Here is a 19834-nt window from a genome sequence, read left to right on the forward strand (position 1 = left end):
ATATCTCTAGAAGATGAGATTAAAGAGAATGACTTCAATTATATTTAAATAGCATTAATTAAAACAAGTTTTACATATGCTTAGAAAACAATTGTTAAATCATACCAAATGAACAACAACATAAAAGGCAAACATTGAAGAAGCTTAAACTAACTTAAAATAATATTAAACTAATAACATAAATAACTAGCCTAAAAGGTGGCTGAACTCCTCTTTCAATTTCTGAAATAGTTGTTGGTCGTCTTCAGAGAGTATTGGTTTTGCAAGTAGAACACTAAATAACTTGAACCTCTTTTCCTCCTCTTTCCTCTTTTTCTTCTCAACATCTCACTCCTTTTGATAATCCAACATTTGTTGCGCTACATCAGCTCGCTTCTCATCAACACTTTTGTATTGCTCCTTCATCACATTCATCTCTGATAGGGCTTGAGTAAACGAATCTAAACTACTAATTCCAAAACTAGCTACAGATTTACCTTTTCGTTTTGCCTTTTTCACCCCATCTGGACGTCCACGTCGACCTACTTCCGTTGGAGTATCTGGTTCTGATCTTTTGGAGCTATCACTTTCACTAGTATTCGGCACTTGCTTGTTTGTTGGCCTCCATTTATCAGATTTTTTTAACACATCCCATATATTGATTAAAGTGAACCGGGCTCCGTTACATGATGCACTATACATTTCTTGAGCTTCAGTCATGACATTGTAAGTGTTGGTACCACTTGCATTTCTACGTTGTGCCGCAGCATAGCACCCAACCCATAGGTTCACATCTTTGTTTATTCTACCCCAACGACCTTTCATAGCTTTCAAGGTTCTGCGGCGGATAATGGAAGAATTGTCTTTCCTGGCTTGCTCATACAAATCATATATGGATTTCCACATCATAGCCAACCTCTGATCAGTTGCTGTCTCCGGATCTTCAATCGCACATTCTATCCAAGCTGAGACAAGTGCATCGTCTTCTTGTGCACCCCACTTTGCATTTGACGAGGTGGTGTTGCTATCTTGTGGATCTTCACCATCAACGTCATCATCCTCATTTTCATCATCATTGGCATTTCTTTCAGGAGGAGTTTTGTTGCTACTTCCATTTCCCCCGGGAGTTGTTGGACTATTCTCCACTTGGTTTCCAACGTGTTGAGACATTGGGAACATTAAACCAAATGGAAAATTTTGGGGAATTTGATTCATGAATTGTTGTTGAAATTGGTTAGGAAACTGCTGATTAAGATTTATAATTGGTCGGTTAGGAATGTTATAATATAACATTCTTTGAACATTTGGATTAGCAAGACCATTTGGATCAAAGTGGAGATTAGCTTGAAAATTTGGAGAATTAGAACTAATTTGGTAATTTGGATTATTTGGGTTATTTAGGTTATGTGGGGAGTAGAAATTATTTCCTTGATTATTAGGAATATTAGGATCCATAATTAGGACTACTATTATTTTTTTTGGGTTTAGTTAATATATAACTTAGCTTTTGTGGATTAGTAGAGGGAAGGTAAAAAATTTAAGTGTGAATAACATATGCAATATTGGTCTCTTTTTATAGGCAAAAATATAAGAAAGCCGTTGGTAAAATTTTTTTTTTTTTAAAAAAATAACAGATTTTTTTTTTTATTACCGTTGAAAGTTTTTTAAGAGATAAAACTTACTTGAAAATATAACCTCCAACAGCCATAAAATCAATGGCTACAATTAAATCAAGATAAAAACAAGTGGACACTTGGTGTAAATCTGGTGGACCGCGTCCTCCCTGACGCGCGTCAGAAATTTCAGGTATTTTTTTTTAAACTATCAAAACGGTACCGTTTTTTAACAAAAATTGGCAAAAAAAATATGAAACGCAACACTCTTCTTCACGTGGGCCGAGGCATTTGGTGACTTGCCAGAGATGGCATCCCCATCAAATGGGTAACCCATGAGTTACCTCCTACAATGGTGAGGTAGCTCAAATGGAGGAGAGAGAGAGTTGTGGGGAGGGTGCTACTTACCATTGTGGCTGCTCTAACAAACTCTTAGCCTTCACCCCATGTTCTCTCTAACATTTCCCGCAAAAACCATTCCGATTGATTTAGGCCTCGTTTAGTTCACTTTATTTTTACTTATTTCAGAAAAAATAAGTTTAGATCATATCAGATAAAAAAAAAAAAAGTTCAAAAATCGTTTTATGTGCAGTTTTTTTATTGATAGATATCTTTAAATTTGTAATGAAAAAATTTACGAAAATTACATATTAATAAAATACACATTATTACGAATCTAACAAGACCTCACTTGATATATTTTTATCTTATATATTATCGTAGACTTAGGTCAAAGTTTGATAAAATTAGACAATAAAATCAGAACAAATCAAATAAGTTCAGATAAGCAAAAATAAGGTGAAATTAACAAGCCCTTAAGTGACAATTCGATTTGACTTAGAATCTCAAATCGGAAGCAACTAAGCAAGCAATCAAATACTCCCACCGTATTTTATTGCTTGTCTACTTTTCTTTTACGCATTAGTTATTACATACACAATTTCTTTTGTTAGAAACTTTTAACATTTTACGACTGTATTTAATACACAATTTCTTTTGTTAGAAACTTTTAACATTTTGCGACCGTATTTAGTTAGTTGCTCAATTTCCTTTTTTGAAAATTTTTCACGATATTTTACAAAGTTCTTTCATAATGGACCCCAACTATCATACTTTAATATTTTCATATTTTTATATCATCTCTTCTCTCAACTATTATACTATTCTTTTACCAATCTCACTTCTTATTTTATACTAATTCTCCTTGCATATGGAAAAATGAAGCAAGTGATAAAATATGGAAGGAGTAAAAAAAAGTGGCAGATGATTACGAATATTTAGGAATCTACGTGAGGTTTACTACCTTAATAAGGTCTTGTTTAGTTTATCTTATTTTTACTTACTTAGAAAAAAATAAGTTCATATCAGAGATTAAAAAAAAAAAAAGTTCAGATCAGATGATCGTTTTATGTGCAGTTTTTTATTGCTAAATATTTTTAATTTTGTAATAAAAAAATTATGAAATCACATATTAATAAAATACACATTATTCCGAATCTAACAAGACCTCGGTTGATATATTTTTTCCGTATAGGTTATCGTATATTTAAGGTCAAAGTTTGGTCAAATATGACATTCAGACCAGACTAGATCAGATAAGATCATACCAGACCAGATCAGATCAGATAAGTTCAGATAAACAAAAATAAGGTGAATCAAATAAGTCATAAGTCAATAGGAATGGAACAAGATCTAAGTATAATATATTGATTTGATTAACTTGAATATCCTGTTGAACATGAATTTATCTTATAAAGCTCAGTTTCATGATCTGATTCATTGCTCAACTTCTCATTAGAAAATAGAATTGTTGTGTTAGAATGTGATGAGTATTAGAAGTTGCATTTTGAAAAGGGAATATTAATTAGAGGGGCTGGTTAGTAAAGTAACATAATATGGTAAGTAATTACTCCGTAAGAGTTTAATGATGGAATAGCCATGAAATTTGCTTAACAAGATCATTAGGAGCATTATTAAAAAGTAGGGTGTCACTTTGTGGAACAAAAGTTTTGTCATGCTACCATATAGAAATTTTGAAACTTGAAGGATACCATATAGAATTTCCTTATTTATAAATTACCAAATTGGTTATTGGTGTAGTGGTGATTGAGCTACACTTGGTAAGGAGGATCTCGTATTTTTTTCCATAAAACAATAATAACTACCGAGAATTGATGAGAACCGAATGTAGATTAACCCAAATTGTGAAGCGGGTGGAACACAAAAAAATACAAATTACTCCCTATTTACCAATTACATTATACGGTGGTAAAAAGATAATTAAGACCACCTGATGTCCTAATCCATGATTGGACCATAATCAACAAGCAAATCATATCCCTGTATAATGAGACATGATCCTTACAAGACATTTCCAACGTAACAACACCTTTGTGAATTTGTACTTCCTAAAAAGTTGACACGTATTTATGAGCCAAGAAAGAAGTTTACAAGTAGTCTAAAAATTGTAACTGGGTATTTTTATCTGTAATTTTTTCCATGGAGGCGGATGCACAATGCTCTGTGCATCCGTTTTCTTTTAAAAAGGCAGAATGAACATTTAGTTATTTATTAAGAGCGATTTCCCTCAATAATGTTAAAACAAAAACAATTTCCCACTATACACCTATTTGAAAACAAATTCCCAAAATACCGTCCACGTAGGATCGGTATTTTGGTTTGGCTTAAAACCGCTAATGTTGTTAACGGTTTTATGTTAAAACCGCTAGCAACATTAGCGGTTTTGTTTTATTTTTTTTAGAAAAAGCAAAGAGACCCGTTATTAATGAAATTAGGTCTCTTTGAACTTAACAGTAATAGTGGGCGCTCTCTTTCCTGTTGTTGGCTAAAACATGGTATCAGCAAAGAGACCTCCTTTTTTATTGACAGGTCTCTTTGCCTCCTTACTTATTTTTATTTTTAAAAAGGTTAAGGAAGAAAAGAGACCTGTTTATTGAAATAGGCGGTCTCTTTTCTGAAACCGCTAATAACAGTAGCGATTTTAAAGCTATAACCGCTATTGTCATTAGCGGTTTTAAGGTGAAAAAAAAAAATTACACCCAATACCGATCCTACATGGACGGTATCTAGGGAATTAGTTTCCAAAACGACGCACAAAAGGAATTTATTTTTATTCTAGCATTATTGTGGGAAATTGCTCATTTATTAAAGAACATATTGTTATTTTATAAAGAACATCTAGCTATTTTATAAAGAACATCACATATAATTGTATTATAATGAACATATAGTTGTTTTGTAAAGAACATATAACTATTTTGTAAAAAAAACATCAAAGTTTATGTTCTTTATATATATCTAAAGAACATATGTAATATTAATAAAGAACATGATGATTAAAGGTGGTCAACTTCAGCCCGGTCTGAAAATAAGACAGGTTTGGACAAGTCTAAAAATGCATTTTTTGTTAAAAATCCAAACCCGACCCAAAAAAGCCCGAAAAGCCTGCTATATTTTCCAGGTTTGGACACGAGATATTATGTTAAGGCTCGGCCCAAGCCGAATTTTTATCACCTATAATGATAATTTAATGTAATGAACATTTCATGAAGATAAAGAATATTATTTAACATTCTATAATATGTTCTTTTCACTTTAACTGAATGTTCTTTACATTTCTATACAATGTTTTTTACAATTCTATAACATGTTTTTTTCACTTTAACTAAATGTTCTTTACATTACTATACAATGTTCTTTCCATTTCTTTTTTTGTTTTTGGAAGGGATACACCATGCAGATCGTGCATCCGCTTGCAGGAACCATACATTGGTTTTTATACGCTTGAATTTAGTGAATTGAAAATTTAGGTATTCATTCTGTAACTCGGTGTGCTTGGTTATCATTGTCATAATTAAACTCTTTTTTATTTTTATTAACAATGATTCAATTCATTTTTTTAAGGAAATAACATGATTAAACTTTAAAATAAATGATTCAACTCAATCTCACCAAACCAAACTCATTTATCCGAATTGACACCTCAATATGTGTTACGAGTGTTGAGATTTGTGAGTTCACTTTCCACAAAATGAAAACATGGATAAATGAATTGATGATAATGTCTTTGTCTCTTTGGCTTCCAATGGTTGATGCCTCCTACTAGAAGAGCAGTAGACTTATACCACAACATAAATTACAAATGCAGGTGCTCTCAATTTCAGGTTGTTGCACCATTCCTTCTTCCCCAACAACTATTGTCACCAAATGCCTTAGTCGCAGAGACCTTTTCTTCGATGGCGTCTCCTCCATTTGTTCTTCTTCTTCCCAAAGGTTATTCCTTTTTCTCTCTCTTCCAATTTCGTGAAATTTCAATGGGTTTGAATTTCTTACGACTTTTGTTTGTTTTCTTGCAGAATTGATGATTGCGGAAGTAATAATTTAGTTGATGATGAAATTCGGTCAAATTTTCCCTTTTCAACTAGGCGGGCTTTGATTCGGGGTTTGGGGTTTTGTTCTTGTTATTATCTTTCTACCTATTTTCCAGGTTTGTTGCTGAACTTTTATGGTGATTTTAATGTTTTTTCATTTATTTATTTATTTATTTATTTATTTATTTATTTATTTATTTATTTATGTTGCTTTATGTTATCTGCATTGAGAATTTTCCATATATGATAATTGAAATGCGGCAATGTGAATGGTACACATCAATATGTTGATTTTGTTTTATTTAAGTATTTTTGCTTGGGATTTTGAAACTAGTTGCGTCATCAATTTCAACTTCGGAAACAAAAAAGGTTCAAAACTTCGGGTTAATAAGATAAAATTGTGAAAAATAAGGTCAATTTACAATTAAGGGGTTAATAAGGGGTACACAGGTTAAGCATTCTTCGAGTTTTCATACTTTGGAAGCGTGTCAATGCATCATCATCACTTAATGTAGTCTAGCAAAAAGTATCATTTGAATATAAATGAGTCATTGATGAAAACACACATTTTCAATGCTCGTCTTATAAGCAAGTAAACCAATTTGTTAGAAGTATGCTTATTTGTATAAGAGATTGAAGGTTGCAATGATATATGGTGAATAGTAGAATGAGAGAATGAGATGTGTTTGGAGAAGGGGATCTTTAGAGACAATGCTTGGATGATCTTCTCAAGATATGGAACTTAATTGTTTTGTCCAAAAGGATTAAAATTATGGGCGGATTTCAAGGTCATAATTTGGAAAAATAATGGATTCTACTGGGATTCATGTTTTGCTAAAACATGATGACAAAATTTCTTCGTCTCCACCTGTCCTCATGAGCTTCAAGATTTTGAATTGAGTGTTGATGAAACTGCCTTACAGTACTTCCTATGTATTGAGAAAAAAGGGGTGGGTGGTGGGGTTACATTGTGATATTAGCAAGATGTTCCTTATAGGGTGCTTCGAAGTTGGATAGGGTCATGTATAATGGAGTTGATTTGAGATACTTGATCAAAGCTCTACTGATTTTCTGCTACCTGCTGTACCTTGTGTTTCTGATCATGCTCTTGCCTCAGTCAATTTTGTGCATCATCAGTCCCTTGAACCTATGAGGGTACTGCCTCACTTGCATAAATGCATAATCATAGATATGTTTGCACTTAATTTAGTGCTCTCACCTGAACTTGCCTTTTACACAACTCTAAGACAGATTTTCAAATGTTTGTGTAATTCATGAATGTATCGTTTGTTGCAATTTTTAAGAAATGTTTTATGAAATATTTTCTTATGCTTCTAACTGCCTTGACTGCATATGGATTTACAGCTTTTGCACTAGGGGATCCATCTGTCACAATTGAAGAAGTAACACCTTCAGTTTCCCCTTCTGGGCCTCTATTACCCGCTGAGGTTTGCTTTCCTTAGCAATTCAACTACTGTTTCTCTAGTTTAATTATGTTCTTAGTGGTGACTTCTACACTTTATTTACTTAATGTTCATGGCAGGTGAATTGATATCTATGTACTTGACAGGAAAGAGTTGTTCAGCTATTTGAGAAGAATACGTACTCTGTGGTGAACATCTTTGATGTAACATTGCGTCCCCAGCTCAATATTACAGGTGTGGTTGAGGTAATTACTCATAGCAAATATTGATTTTACTCAGGGTTATGTGATTACTGATTAGTTCCATCATGTGTACGTGATTAGCTGTTGCTATTCAAAGTTTAATGTGCAGTCTAATCAGCTTTCTGCTTTTTCAACTTTGGCATTCTTTGAGTTTTGACTCTCTAGTGATGTAGTTTTAACATGGTTATAATTGTTGAACAGGTTCCTGAAGGAAACGGTTCAGGAGTAGTTTGGGATGGACAGGGCCACATTGTCACAAACTATCATGGTAAGGTTTGAGAAATTATTTAGATAATTATCCAGGTTATAATTTATCCTTCTTTGTATCAACTTCCAACGGTATATTTGAGAAAGTTAATGGTCTTTGCCATGTTTTTCGCATAGCATGATTATAATTTTATTTTGTCCTTCTTTCTTTAAGGATGATGTTCGATAAGAAATGAAGTCATTATTATGAATATTTGACTCTTCATTTACATCTTCTCTCACCAATTGAAAGTGGTTACATCAGATAAAACTAAGTAAAAAATGTTGGGAAGTGCAATTTTTTTGACACAAAGGCTGTCACCACTATAAGCAACAATTTAAGATTTGTGGACGAGTAAAAAGAAACTAGGTGCTGGGTTCATAAGTTTCTAACCTTTGTCTCTAAAGAATGGAACATCAAAAATTTCAGGAGAAATTAATTTATGTATTTAAGAAAGAAGTTTAAGTTAATGCAGGTTTTTGGGTTTGCTTTCTCACACTAATCTTTTGACACAGCTGTAATTCCAATTTATTCTCCACTTTCCAATTGTGATCAATGAGAATTTTCTTGAATTTGTCTTAGAATCACTTAAAAAACAGTTGGTCCTGATGGTATATCCGAAGTATTGTGGATGTGTTTGGGTAAAGTTGGTATTGATTAACAAATCTCTTTAACAAGATATGGATGGCTACAAGGATCCCGCAAGATTGGAGGAAGAGCACCTTGGTCCCAATCTATAAAAACAAAGGAGACATTCAAGATTAATCTAACTATCTAGGGATCAAGCTTATGAGCTACACTATGAAGTTGTGGGAAACTAGGAAAGGGTGATTGAACATAGGTTGAGGGCATGTATAAACATTTCGGATAACCAATTTGGTTTTATGCCCGGGAGTTCTACTATGGAAGGAATCCATTTGATAAGGCTAATGATAGAGTTTTATAGGGTAAAGAAGGGCATGTATATGGTGTTATTAATTTTGAGAAGGCCTACGACAAGGTATCACGCGAAGGTACGTGGGCCTAGTTAAGAACATGTATTGGGATTTGTCAACAAATTTGAAGACATGTGATGGGTTGATAAAAGATTTTTCTATTACAATTGGATTGCTACAAGGGTCTGAACCATTTTCTTTTTGCAACAGTTCTAGATAAAGTAACCAAGCTAATTCAAGAAGAGGTTCCATGGTGTATGTTATTTGCGGATGATATCGTTTTGGTGTATGAAACTAAAGATGGGGTTAACGCCAAATTAGAGCAACATTGGAGGACAATTGACAATGTAGTGAGTTTTGATGGAAAGGGTTTGACCATGAATGAGTGTTTTAAATATCTTGGGTCGATCATCTAGAAGAATGATGACATTGATTAAGACTTGGCCCATAGGATTAAGTTGTAGTGGCTTATATGGAGAGCGGTCACGGGAGTGTTGTCTCATCGAAGCATTCCTTTACAGTGGAATGGAAAATTTTATAAGACTGCCATAAAACTAGTGTTGCTTTATGGTACAAAATGTTAGGATTCTTAGGAGCTCATTGAAAAGATGGAGTTTATGAAAATGCGCATGTTAAGACTTATGTGGGAACATACTAAGAGATAGAATCAGAAATGAATTTATTCGCAAGACACTAGGTGCTACAGGCATAGAGTTGTAGACAAGTTAAGGGAAAATCGTCTGTGTAGATTCGGGCATGCAAGACGGAGGCACCAGGGGTGCACCGATACAAAGAGTGGAAGAGTAGGATCATGGAGAACTTAAACAAGGTAGAGGGACACCGAAAATGCTTTGGTTGGAAGGAGTTAGGAATTATATGAAACAAATGGTTTTGCATGAGAATGAGGTATTTGATCGTAAGGGATGAAGGAAGAAGATTTTTGTGGATGATTATACGAAATTATCACTTTTAGTTCATGTAGCCGACTCCACTTATGGAATTAAGACTTTGATTGATTGATAAACCTCCAGCCTTATGAGTCATTTAGGCTTTAGGCTGTCATTTCCAAACTATTAAGTCATTTAAGCAATAGGCTGTCATTTCCAAACTATTAAGCCTTATGCATCATTTGAGCTTTAGGCTGTCATTTCCAAACTATTCAATTTGCACACAGATTAAGGCCTAGTTTTCATCAATATGGTTACAGGGACATATATAAGTATTTGAACTAGGATGGAAAACAATAAATCAAAAATTTTTGACAATTTTTTTTAATACTCTTTCCGTGTTTTAATAAGTATTACATTTCCTTTTTTGGCAATTAACTACATACAAATATTATATCTCTGTCCTCTCATGCTTCCCACCTAAACCCACTATTATTTTATTATTATATATTTCCTCTTACATTTATTACTTTCAATAAACTATTAATCACACTATTTTTCTTTTATATTTTGTAATACTCCAACTATCCCACTTACCTCTTATTTTATTTAAGTCAATTAAATTGCCTAAAACTATGTGCCGGTCTAACTGTAACACTTATCAAAATACAAAGGGAGCATAAATTATTATTAAAAAAATCTGAAAAAAAAAATGTCAAAACAAACATATGATAAATTGAAGATAAGACATTGTGAACATTCTAGCACAACAAAGTAAGAACATACTACAAACAACTTAGGCTAGAGTCTAAAACAATACTTCCTCCGTTTTTTTAATATCACACCACTTGCCTTTTAAAAATGTTTCAAATATTGCACAATGTCCATTTTAGGGAAAGAAATATTCGTGTTTACACTACAAATACCTAATATACTCTTGCTTTTCAACCATTATTTTTTATTTTGTGTATACAATCACATGGGTAACTTTGTATTTCTACCTTTCTCTCTCATCCTTTTTTCCACTTCCAAAAAATTTGTGCCAAACCCTTATGGTGCAATAATAAAAGAACGAAGGAAGTATTTAAAATGGAAACATCAAGTGTTGTCGTCAATCAACTCATTTCTCTAATTCCGGCTCATCAAGCGAGAATTTCTCAAACTCTAAATTCCTACATCATCCATTGAATCAATAGCATCACCACTAACATCCCACATTTTGGTCTTTTCATCCTCATATTAATCGGAATTTCTAGATAAAAGACAGAGTTTGTTGTGGATGAAAACCAAATCTTCGGCACGACTTGGATTCAACCTATTCTTCCTAAGTGAGTGAATGAAAAAGGAATAGGTTGAATCCAAGTTGTGCTGAAGATTTGGTTTTCATCCACAACAACCTCTGTCTTTTATCTAGAAATTCCGATCAATATGAGGATGAGAAGACCAAAATGTGGGATGTTGTGGTGATGCTTATGATTCAACGGATGATTTCACTTGATAAGTTGGAATTAGAGAGTGAGTTGATCGATGATAATGCTTGATGTTACTATTTTAAATGTTGTTTTCTATATTACTCGGACTCTTCACTTCACGTATCCGTGTCGGACCCTCGACACTCGGATATGGGGATGACACTTGGACACTTCACTTTTAATTCAAAATCATGGAATTTTTTCACAAAATGGCCACGTATCCGTGTCGGACATGGGTACCCGAGTCCAAGTAACATAGGTTGTTTTAGACTTTGGAGTTTGGACTAAATTGTTTGTTATATGTTCTTATTTTATTGTGCTAGAATTGACAAGGTTAAGGTTCAAGTACTCTTTCTAGAAGCCAGCCCCTCCATCCAATTTGACCACTTCTAGAAGCTCATGTCGGGCAATATCCCAACTCAACAATAGTTAGGTTCTTGCATTAATTAGTTCAACTTTGACAGTTGTAATAGTACTGAATCAAGGCTATAAATAGCCATAGTTGTAACCCGTAAAACTCAAGCTTTGCATATGAAATATATTACACTTTGAGTGTTCTTAGGTTGAGCATCCTCCCTAATCCCTTGGTGGTGTTTCTGTATCCAAGGTTTCTCTCAATTATTCCTAGTGGTGCTTCTGTATCTAGGAGTAAGTAGAGCTGTATTGTCGGAATAGCCGACCGACGTGGTGTTTTGGCTAATTCTATCAGACCCCTAACTAGTACGGTGTCAAAAATGTTGACAATGCTAAATCTTTAATTTATCATATGTTTGTTTTGGTACTTTTTTTTTTTCAGATTTTTTTAATAATAATTTATAGTAAAAAAAATTTCCATACCCATATCCTGAAAATTTTGGATTTGCTGTTTTCCTTCCTAGTACTCATATACGTCCTTGTACCCCGTATTGGTGCAACCTAGTTGGTAAGTGTGGTGTGGGGCTGTGGCCACTATACTAACCTATTCTGACAAGCTGGTAGATAATTTTCTGTTTTGTAGATAATTTTCTGTTTTTGTTTGTTTGATTGATAGATGTTGTATGATTACGTATTTACATCCATAAGTAACAAGTAATATACTTCCAAAGAAGTGTTTATGTTAACTTGTACAGTAGTTTATGATTGACATATTCACTATATATATGTAGGTCTTTTCTTCTTGCAAATTTGCAATGCTGGATTGCTTTTGGTGTTTTTCCTTTTGGCTTTAAAACCATGTAGTTATATTACAAATCCCATGAGAGAAAGAAGACAAGGGGGGGGGGGGGGGGGGGAATAAAAGGAAGATATAAAATAATGTTTACTTTTGTGGTGATATCCAGTGATAGGTAACTCGCTTTCAAATAATCCTAGCCCAGGACAAGTTGTTGCACGTGTTAATGTCTTAGCTTCTGATGGGTAAAATTACTATACCCACTTTTACCATAAATACTACTCTTATATTTATTTCTTTATCTAGGGTAGAATGACTGAATTACATGGCTTCTTAATGTGGATGACCTTCTTTCAGGGTTCAAAAGAGCTTTGAGGGTAGGTTAATCGGAGCTGATCGTGCAAAGGATCTTGCTGTCTTGAAGGTTTACTCTTTTGATAATGATAACTGGCTTTCTTTTAATATTTTATGTCACCTAACACCATGTTTTATCCTTTCCGTAGTTGTCACTAGTAATCTTCATATGTAGAATATAGTTGGTTTCTTTTGCACACATCATGATGTCTCCATCTGTTACAAATTTGATGCTTTTTTTATTTAATTGTTTTTATCGTAAGTTCAAATTATTATTCTATATACTCTACAGTGCATACGAACTATTGAATATTTAGTGTAAACTGAATTTTGGTTGTTCATTGATCAAGGCCCACTGGGAGCTGTTCTAGCTCAATCATAGGCATGTCTTATGAATCTTGAATAGAATTGTTACCAAGTCTTGGTAACGTTAGCCTCAATTTATCTCATTTTTGTAATTTAACTATAAATAATACGTCTTCTTCTCCCTATTATTGCAACAATTTGTTTTTGAACTATTCGTGTACTAAATTTAACCATATATTTTACTGTTTTACCTATTGTTAAAAACAAATGTTATTATGTAATTTGTTTCTAGATTAATCTAAAAGTAAATTCTCTAAATGTCAACTTATATTAACTTTCATCAATATGATTATAGATACTACCTCCGTTTCATATTATGTGTAACAAAGACCTTAATACAGACTCCTATGCGAAATTTGTTTGTGAGTGTTAAATGGTGAGAGAAAGTTAGAGATGCATGTGATTAAGAGAGACATAAAGTGAATTGACAACTTAAAAAGGAAAGAAAACATTTGTAGCATATAATGTTAGCAACCAATTTTGGTAAATGTTACAAATAATATGAAACGGAGGTATTATTACTAATTGTTGTAAAACATGAAAATCAAACTTTTGCAACTTTAAGAAAAATGGAAGTAGAAGATTAGTGTACTAAACAACGCATTAGAGATAAAGTACATCTAGGAGTTATGTAATTCTCAAATTTCCTAATATAAGCTCTTGTCTTCATTCTCGTTTTCTCACAACAAATGATATTTCTTTAAATAAACCTGGAAAAGATTTAGGAGGTTAGTATGTACACACTATTACACATAACTAGTTAATAGTAATAGTATTGGCTTTATAATGTTGCTTCTCTATGGTAGCTGCCCAACAATTTAAATTATATGTATTTTCTTATAATAATGTTGTCTAGATTTGTTTCTTAATCTCGGAATATTAATTTGGTGTGTACCATCTCTTTGGAATGTACGGACTTAACAGCAGTACAGAATGCCTGAAATCCTGTTTTAGCAGTTTCATATACATTGATTACAAATGATTCATTACATTTACGAATTTTTGTTGAATGATGATCAATGTATATACTTTCAGGTAGAAGCAGCTGCAGACCTGTTGAAACCCATCAATGTGGGGCCATCATCCTCCCTTAAAGTTGGCCAACAGTGTTTGGCAATTGGAAATCCTTTTGGTTTTGATCACACACTCACTGTTGGTGTTATAAGTGGATTAAATCGTGATATCTTTAGTCAGACCGGAGTTACAATTGGTGGAGGTATCCAAACAGATGCAGCAATTAATCCTGGGAATAGGTATGCCATCTGATTTCTTCCTCCATCTAACCGATTGATGAAGGTTTTTTTTTTTTTATACCACGTTACTTGAAGATCCTAAAGTCTGATTAAATGCTAGGTCACACGACTTATAGTTACTACAGTTTCTCTTTTTTAATTTACAAATATCTTTGTTTGTATTTGTTTGTTTGGTTATCTATATATATATTTTTCAATTTCCCATCAGTTCTGTTGACCTGTTAACTGATTTCTGATTTTTTTTTAATTTTTTTTTATACCACGTTACTTGAAGATCCTAAAGTCTGATTAAATGCTAGGTCACACGACTTATAGTTACTACAGTTTCTCTTTTTTAATTTACAATTATCTTTGTTTGTATTTGTTTGTTTGGTTATCTATATATATATATTTCAATTTCCCATCAGTTCTGTTGACCTGTTAACTGATTTCTGATTTTTTTTTTTTTTTTTTTTTTTTTTTTTTTTTTTTTTTTGTGTGTGTGTGTGTATGACGACAGTGGAGGACCTCTGCTAGATTCAAAGGGCAATTTGATTGGGATTAATACAGCTATATTTACTCAGACTGGTGAGCTTTTCCTTCTGATTAACGGATGGCATTTAAATATTTTTATTTAGCATCAACTATCTTTAAGCTTCAAGCCTTAAAGCTGTAGTACTGTTAACTATTGAATCTGTGAATGTAGCTTATGAATTGAGCTACTTCTTCAGCTAATCTTCCTACTACTGTTTTGACTACTGCATCCCTTAAACTTTTGGGTACACAGTTTTAAGAGAGTAAGAATGATTAAGAAATTGAGTCAAAGGAAGTATTTTATCGTTTTCTAATGGAGAAGATAGAAATTGGGGACCCATAACAAATGAAAGTTAGAGTAATATTCCTTTTTTATTGTTAGGGAAAGAAGGGTTTATAGTTCTTTGTATGATGAGAGTGAAACCACACCTACAAAGAAAATTGGAATTCCAATGGGACTTTACCTAAATGGAATATGGTATTCATGAAGGGACACTACACTGGATAGGGATTCAAGTTTGTATTTTCCCCTAATCTTTTTCCAACTAGTTTGCCAGAATTTATTAATGTTGGCTACCAAAATTTTCAGCATTAAGCTACCTTTTTACTCGTCATGAACTTTCTGTCAGTTTCAATGAACTCTCTATGGGAAGATGTTGTTAAGTAGAGTGTACTAAATATGAGGTCCAACCATTTTATTATGTTGATCTGTGAAGAGTTTTTAATGGTTATTAAAAAATTTATTAAAAAAAATAAATAAATAATATGCGAAGTAATTTATTTGCAGATTGTGCTTGAATCTTTATAATGTACTACGTATGTAAATTATCTTTGAGCTTAATCTATACATCTCCCATGATTAATCCATTTTCTTTGGAAGTGTTTAGTTTAAACCTCCGTCCTACTCAAAATGCCCCATATCCTTTAGTTCACTTTCTTAAGAGTTGGTTTTATTAAAAGCATGTGAGGTTGTATTTTTGTACTTTTGTGGTTGCACATGGGTTGTGAAATTATACTAAATGGAATGGGGTTAACTCATTAGGAAATCCATTTTTAATATATGGGGCAATTTTAGTGGGGTAGAGGGAGTAAAAAAAATATCTTATCAAATTTGTTCAGTTTCTAAAAGTAAATTAATATATTTCCTTGGCATGTTTTCGACAAAGGGACTGTATATAGGAAAATGATTTGATTGATCTTCACAGATGACATAATTAACATCACTCTACAAAGTTTCAAGTAGCAGGCCTTAATTAACACCAGGGAAATAGAAAATCAGCAAAACCTAACAACATCATCCTTGCTCAAGTTGAAAGACTACTTGCCCACCGAGACTGATCTAACACAATCTGAAACCTTGAAATCAGACATGTTGATTTTTGAACTTATGAACCAAACCCAATTCATCCTCTATGGTAGACATTCCGCCTGTTATAATGTATCATTTTCTTACGAGACACTACTTCTAGGAGTTTTGCATATCATTCTCACGCATTTTCCATGCAATAATGGATTACGGGTCTCAAAATTGGATTTAAAATTATATATTTAGCTAGAAGTCAGCAAAATTATGCTGGCAAAGGCTTCCATATACATATTAACCCCCAAATCTGCAAAAAGTCATCCTCCAGGATAGTTAATTGGGTGAACTTTACTATGTTGATACCTAATCCAAGAATGAAACCTATGACATATATCAACAAGAATTCAGCAAGACAGCGTATAAAAGTTTGAAAGTTTCCAATTCAGGAAAATTAATGATGATTATTATACATACCCAGATAATTTAGGGACATGCCCAAAAAATTTTGTACCTTGAATTAATGGATGACTAAGAGATATACCTAGAAAAATTATTTGAACCTAATAGGAGTTTTTGGTTGCAGGTACATCAGCTGGGGTGGGGTTTGCTATTCCTTCTTCAACTCTACTCAAGATAATACCTCAGTTAATTCAGCTTGGCAAAGTAAGTGACTTTTTCTCAGACGTCTCATGATAATTGAGTTGGATATATTATAATTAGGAATGTGAGTGAGAGAAAGGAAGTATTCTTACTTTTTAAAATAAAGTAATAGAAAGATAAATAAACTTGTAATTACTCAACCGTCAGTTGCCTGTATATAGAACTTCTACATGCTGATGATGTGCTGTTGAAGGTTGTTCGAGCTGGTCTAAACATTGAGATTGCTCCAGATTTGGTAGCAAGTCAGCTAAACGTTCGGAATGGAGCTCTTGTGTTGCAGGTTTGTGCATCGAGTTTATTTTCCCCTTTCAGATAACTGTTTGAGTGTCATCAATTCAGCACTTGCCAAGTTACTTATTGAAAAAGAATTATCATTATCTCTTTAATTCATCAAATGAATAAATAAGGTAATAATTTTTAAATCTACTTGTAGGTTCCGGTGAATAGTATAGCAGCAAAGGCAGGACTACGTCCCACCACAAGGGGCTTTGCTGGGAAAATTATTCTGGGAGATATAATTGTTGCGGTGGATAATAAGCCTGTAAGTTTGTATACCTTTTCCCATTAACTTCATATCCTTTGCAGTTTCATTATACTGGAGTTTAAGGAAATTTAATCTAGTTCATAATGCAAAGAACCATCTGGAAATAAAAAGGATATTATGTTACGGAACACAGCTTATGAAGGCCCTCAGATTGTAAATCAATTGGGCTTTTTTAACTGAAACAACTTAAAGAAAAGGGATAGAAGCCCGCCCTTACAGCCGTCAGTTGGGGATATATATTTTACTAGCTAGAAAGTACTTTGCCTAAGGAAGGAACAGATTAATATTTATCTGAGAATGAAATGATATATGTTACTAGCTAATTACCATAACAATGGAAGTTACAGACCTTATAGTCTTATTTACCGGTAATGAAGTTTAAAAGCCGTTTTCTGTTTAGATATGTTCTTTTGAAGTAATAGATGTTATGAAGTTTACAATGTATCTCCAAAATTGTATTATCGTCCCATACACTTAAAATTAAGAATTACAAAATTTCACCAATATGTAGTCCATATGCCAATGTGTTGCTGCATTATCTCTATTTCACTCAATTTTAACAGCAATATTTTGAAAATGTAATCTTACTAGCTATTTTCAGAAGCAACTGTTTTCCAGATATACCTAAATATTATGAAGGCTATCATTACCAAACTGAAGTATTTCCTTGACTCCTTGCTAAGGTCCTTGGTCCTATTATCTGTTACTTATGTATAGTTCAGGTGTTCAAGTTGCTGTTTAATTGTGACCATCAACACCATTGTTGTAAGACGTGAACCTATCGTAGTTCAATGAAGAATTAGACCACAATTTCTACGATACCAACTATATCAGTGAAAAGAAGTGAATGCAAAGTTCTGGTAAAGGGATAGTTCATTAGGTGAAGGAATGTAGAGGAATATTTGGTAAATTGCATGGTTCATGCAGTAGAACAAAATAATGTAGTACTTTGTGTGTAATTTATTCTCTGAATGGGCAGGTAAGAAGTAAAGCTGATTTAGTGAGAGTACTTGATGACTACAATATTGGAGATGAAGTGATCTTGAAGATTGTAAGGGATAGTGAAACCTTAGAGGTGCCACTTAAATTGGAGGAAACAAACTCGTGAATTAGTAAATATTCCTATATATATATATATATATATATTTTTCTTTGTTTTCTTATAGCATTGGGAGTTTAGATTGAGTTGTAAACCTTATGATCAAATAATGTAAATTATATGAATCTATTGATACTTCCTCTGTTTTCTTTTTGCAAGACTGTAATTATTGTAGCAAATTGTAATTTTTGATATTTACGAATAATACATTTGGGCAAATTTGACCTATAGAAATTAAATGGAGGCTGCCCCAGTTTCTCATTTTGTAAAACAATTAAAAGTGCAATATTACAGGTAAGATCGTATAATCGCTACTTTGGGTACTTGGTATAATCAGTACCGGTTTAGGGGTAAATTTGCTAATTCTAGTAGTGGTTATACCGATAAGCAGCGCAAATAGTTGCTTTACTTAATAATTTTGTCATTTGAGAAACATATTTTGTTTATCAATAAGAGAAAATAGGGCTAACTGGCTAAGGGCCTTAAGAAGAGAGAGATGTAAAACCGTATAATCACATTGGATGAGTTAGAAAAGAAGAATGGAAGTATCTTGCTAAATTTGAAAAAAAATTCAACAGCAATTTACTCATGGCAAAAGCTAATGAAGACCTCTGAGACATTGTATAAGTTAGCTAAAAGTAGAAAGATTAAATTAAAATGAACATATTCATATGTTAGGAAAAATGGAACTTATATATTAGGGAAAATGGAATATATTTTAAATGCTTATCCAACGCCTTGGGGACGTTTGTTAGCAAGATCCTTTACTCATTATATCTTAGGAAAAATGGAATTTTTTGTCTTCACAAAGTATATGTAATAAACACCAAAAAAAAAAAAAAACAAAGTATACGTAATGGAGTACGGAGTAATGTTATTAGAGCAAGCTAAGCTTTATTTTACCACCATAATAAACAAATTGAAACAAAAATTGCAAATTTGTAATTAACTGTGTATTTTTGTTGTCTTAATCCCATAATTGTCACCTAATTTGCATCCGATTATAAACTTGGATTTTCTCATATAATATTGTAAATTTGTAGGTTATCCAATATTTAATGAGATATCATTTTCCGGTTTTCGTTAAAAAAAAAATCACTTTTTTAGTATTCCCTCTATCCCTTTATTAAAAGTGTAATTCTAATATTTATTACTCACATAAATAAGAGAAATAGACTTCTAATTTAGGGACAGAGTGTCCTACTTGTAAGAGTGTCATACTAGACATATATTTGAATAATAAAATCAATAGATAAGAGTCCATGAATAATTATAAAAATAAATTACAAAAATTCAAAGTTTTTGACGTCCAAATTATCATCACAAATTCACAATATGTGTCTACCAAATTACTACTCCACTAATTAAGTTAACACTGTTGACAGCATGATTTTTAGAAATA

General features: G+C 32.8%; 2 protein-coding genes across 2 annotated transcripts; one reads left to right on the plus strand and one right to left on the minus strand.

Annotated features, from left to right (window-relative positions):
• Positions 1–327: 327 nt before the first annotated feature.
• Positions 328–1149, minus strand: LOC145583853 (uncharacterized). The gene has a single exon (XM_081640815.1). The coding sequence runs from the start codon at positions 1147–1149 to the stop codon at positions 328–330; it is 822 nt and encodes a 273-aa protein (XP_081496941.1).
• A 4494-nt stretch (positions 1150–5643) lies between these two features.
• LOC145584831 (protease Do-like 8, chloroplastic) lies at positions 5644–18586 on the plus strand. Its single transcript, XM_081641622.1, has 13 exons — positions 5644–5885; positions 5969–6099; positions 7349–7431; positions 7554–7652; positions 7851–7917; positions 12510–12585; positions 12698–12764; positions 14096–14313; positions 14813–14880; positions 16713–16792; positions 16983–17069; positions 17223–17330; positions 18313–18586. The coding sequence occupies exons 1-13, from the start codon at positions 5755–5757 to the stop codon at positions 18439–18441; spliced, it is 1344 nt and encodes a 447-aa protein (XP_081497748.1). The 5' UTR covers positions 5644–5754; the 3' UTR covers positions 18442–18586.
• Positions 18587–19834: the final 1248 nt, after the last annotated feature.

Source organism: Chenopodium album, chromosome 16 (assembly GCF_948465745.1).
Source record: "Chenopodium album chromosome 16, dcCheAlbu1.1, whole genome shotgun sequence".
Lineage (NCBI taxonomy): Eukaryota > Viridiplantae > Streptophyta > Magnoliopsida > Caryophyllales > Amaranthaceae > Chenopodium > Chenopodium album.

Coding starts and splice junctions, on each gene's coding strand:
- LOC145583853 (XM_081640815.1), bottom strand. CDS start 1,149: ATGTCTCAACACGTTGGAAACCAAGTGGAGAATAGTCCAACAACTCCC.
- LOC145584831 (XM_081641622.1), top strand. CDS start 5,755: ATGCAGGTGCTCTCAATTTCAGGTTGTTGCACCATTCCTTCTTCCCCA. Junction 16,793..16,982: donor AGTTAATTCAGCTTGGCAAA/GTAAGTGACTTT, acceptor GTGCTGTTGAAG/GTTGTTCGAGCTGGTCTAAA. Junction 17,070..17,222: donor ATGGAGCTCTTGTGTTGCAG/GTTTGTGCATCG, acceptor ATCTACTTGTAG/GTTCCGGTGAATAGTATAGC.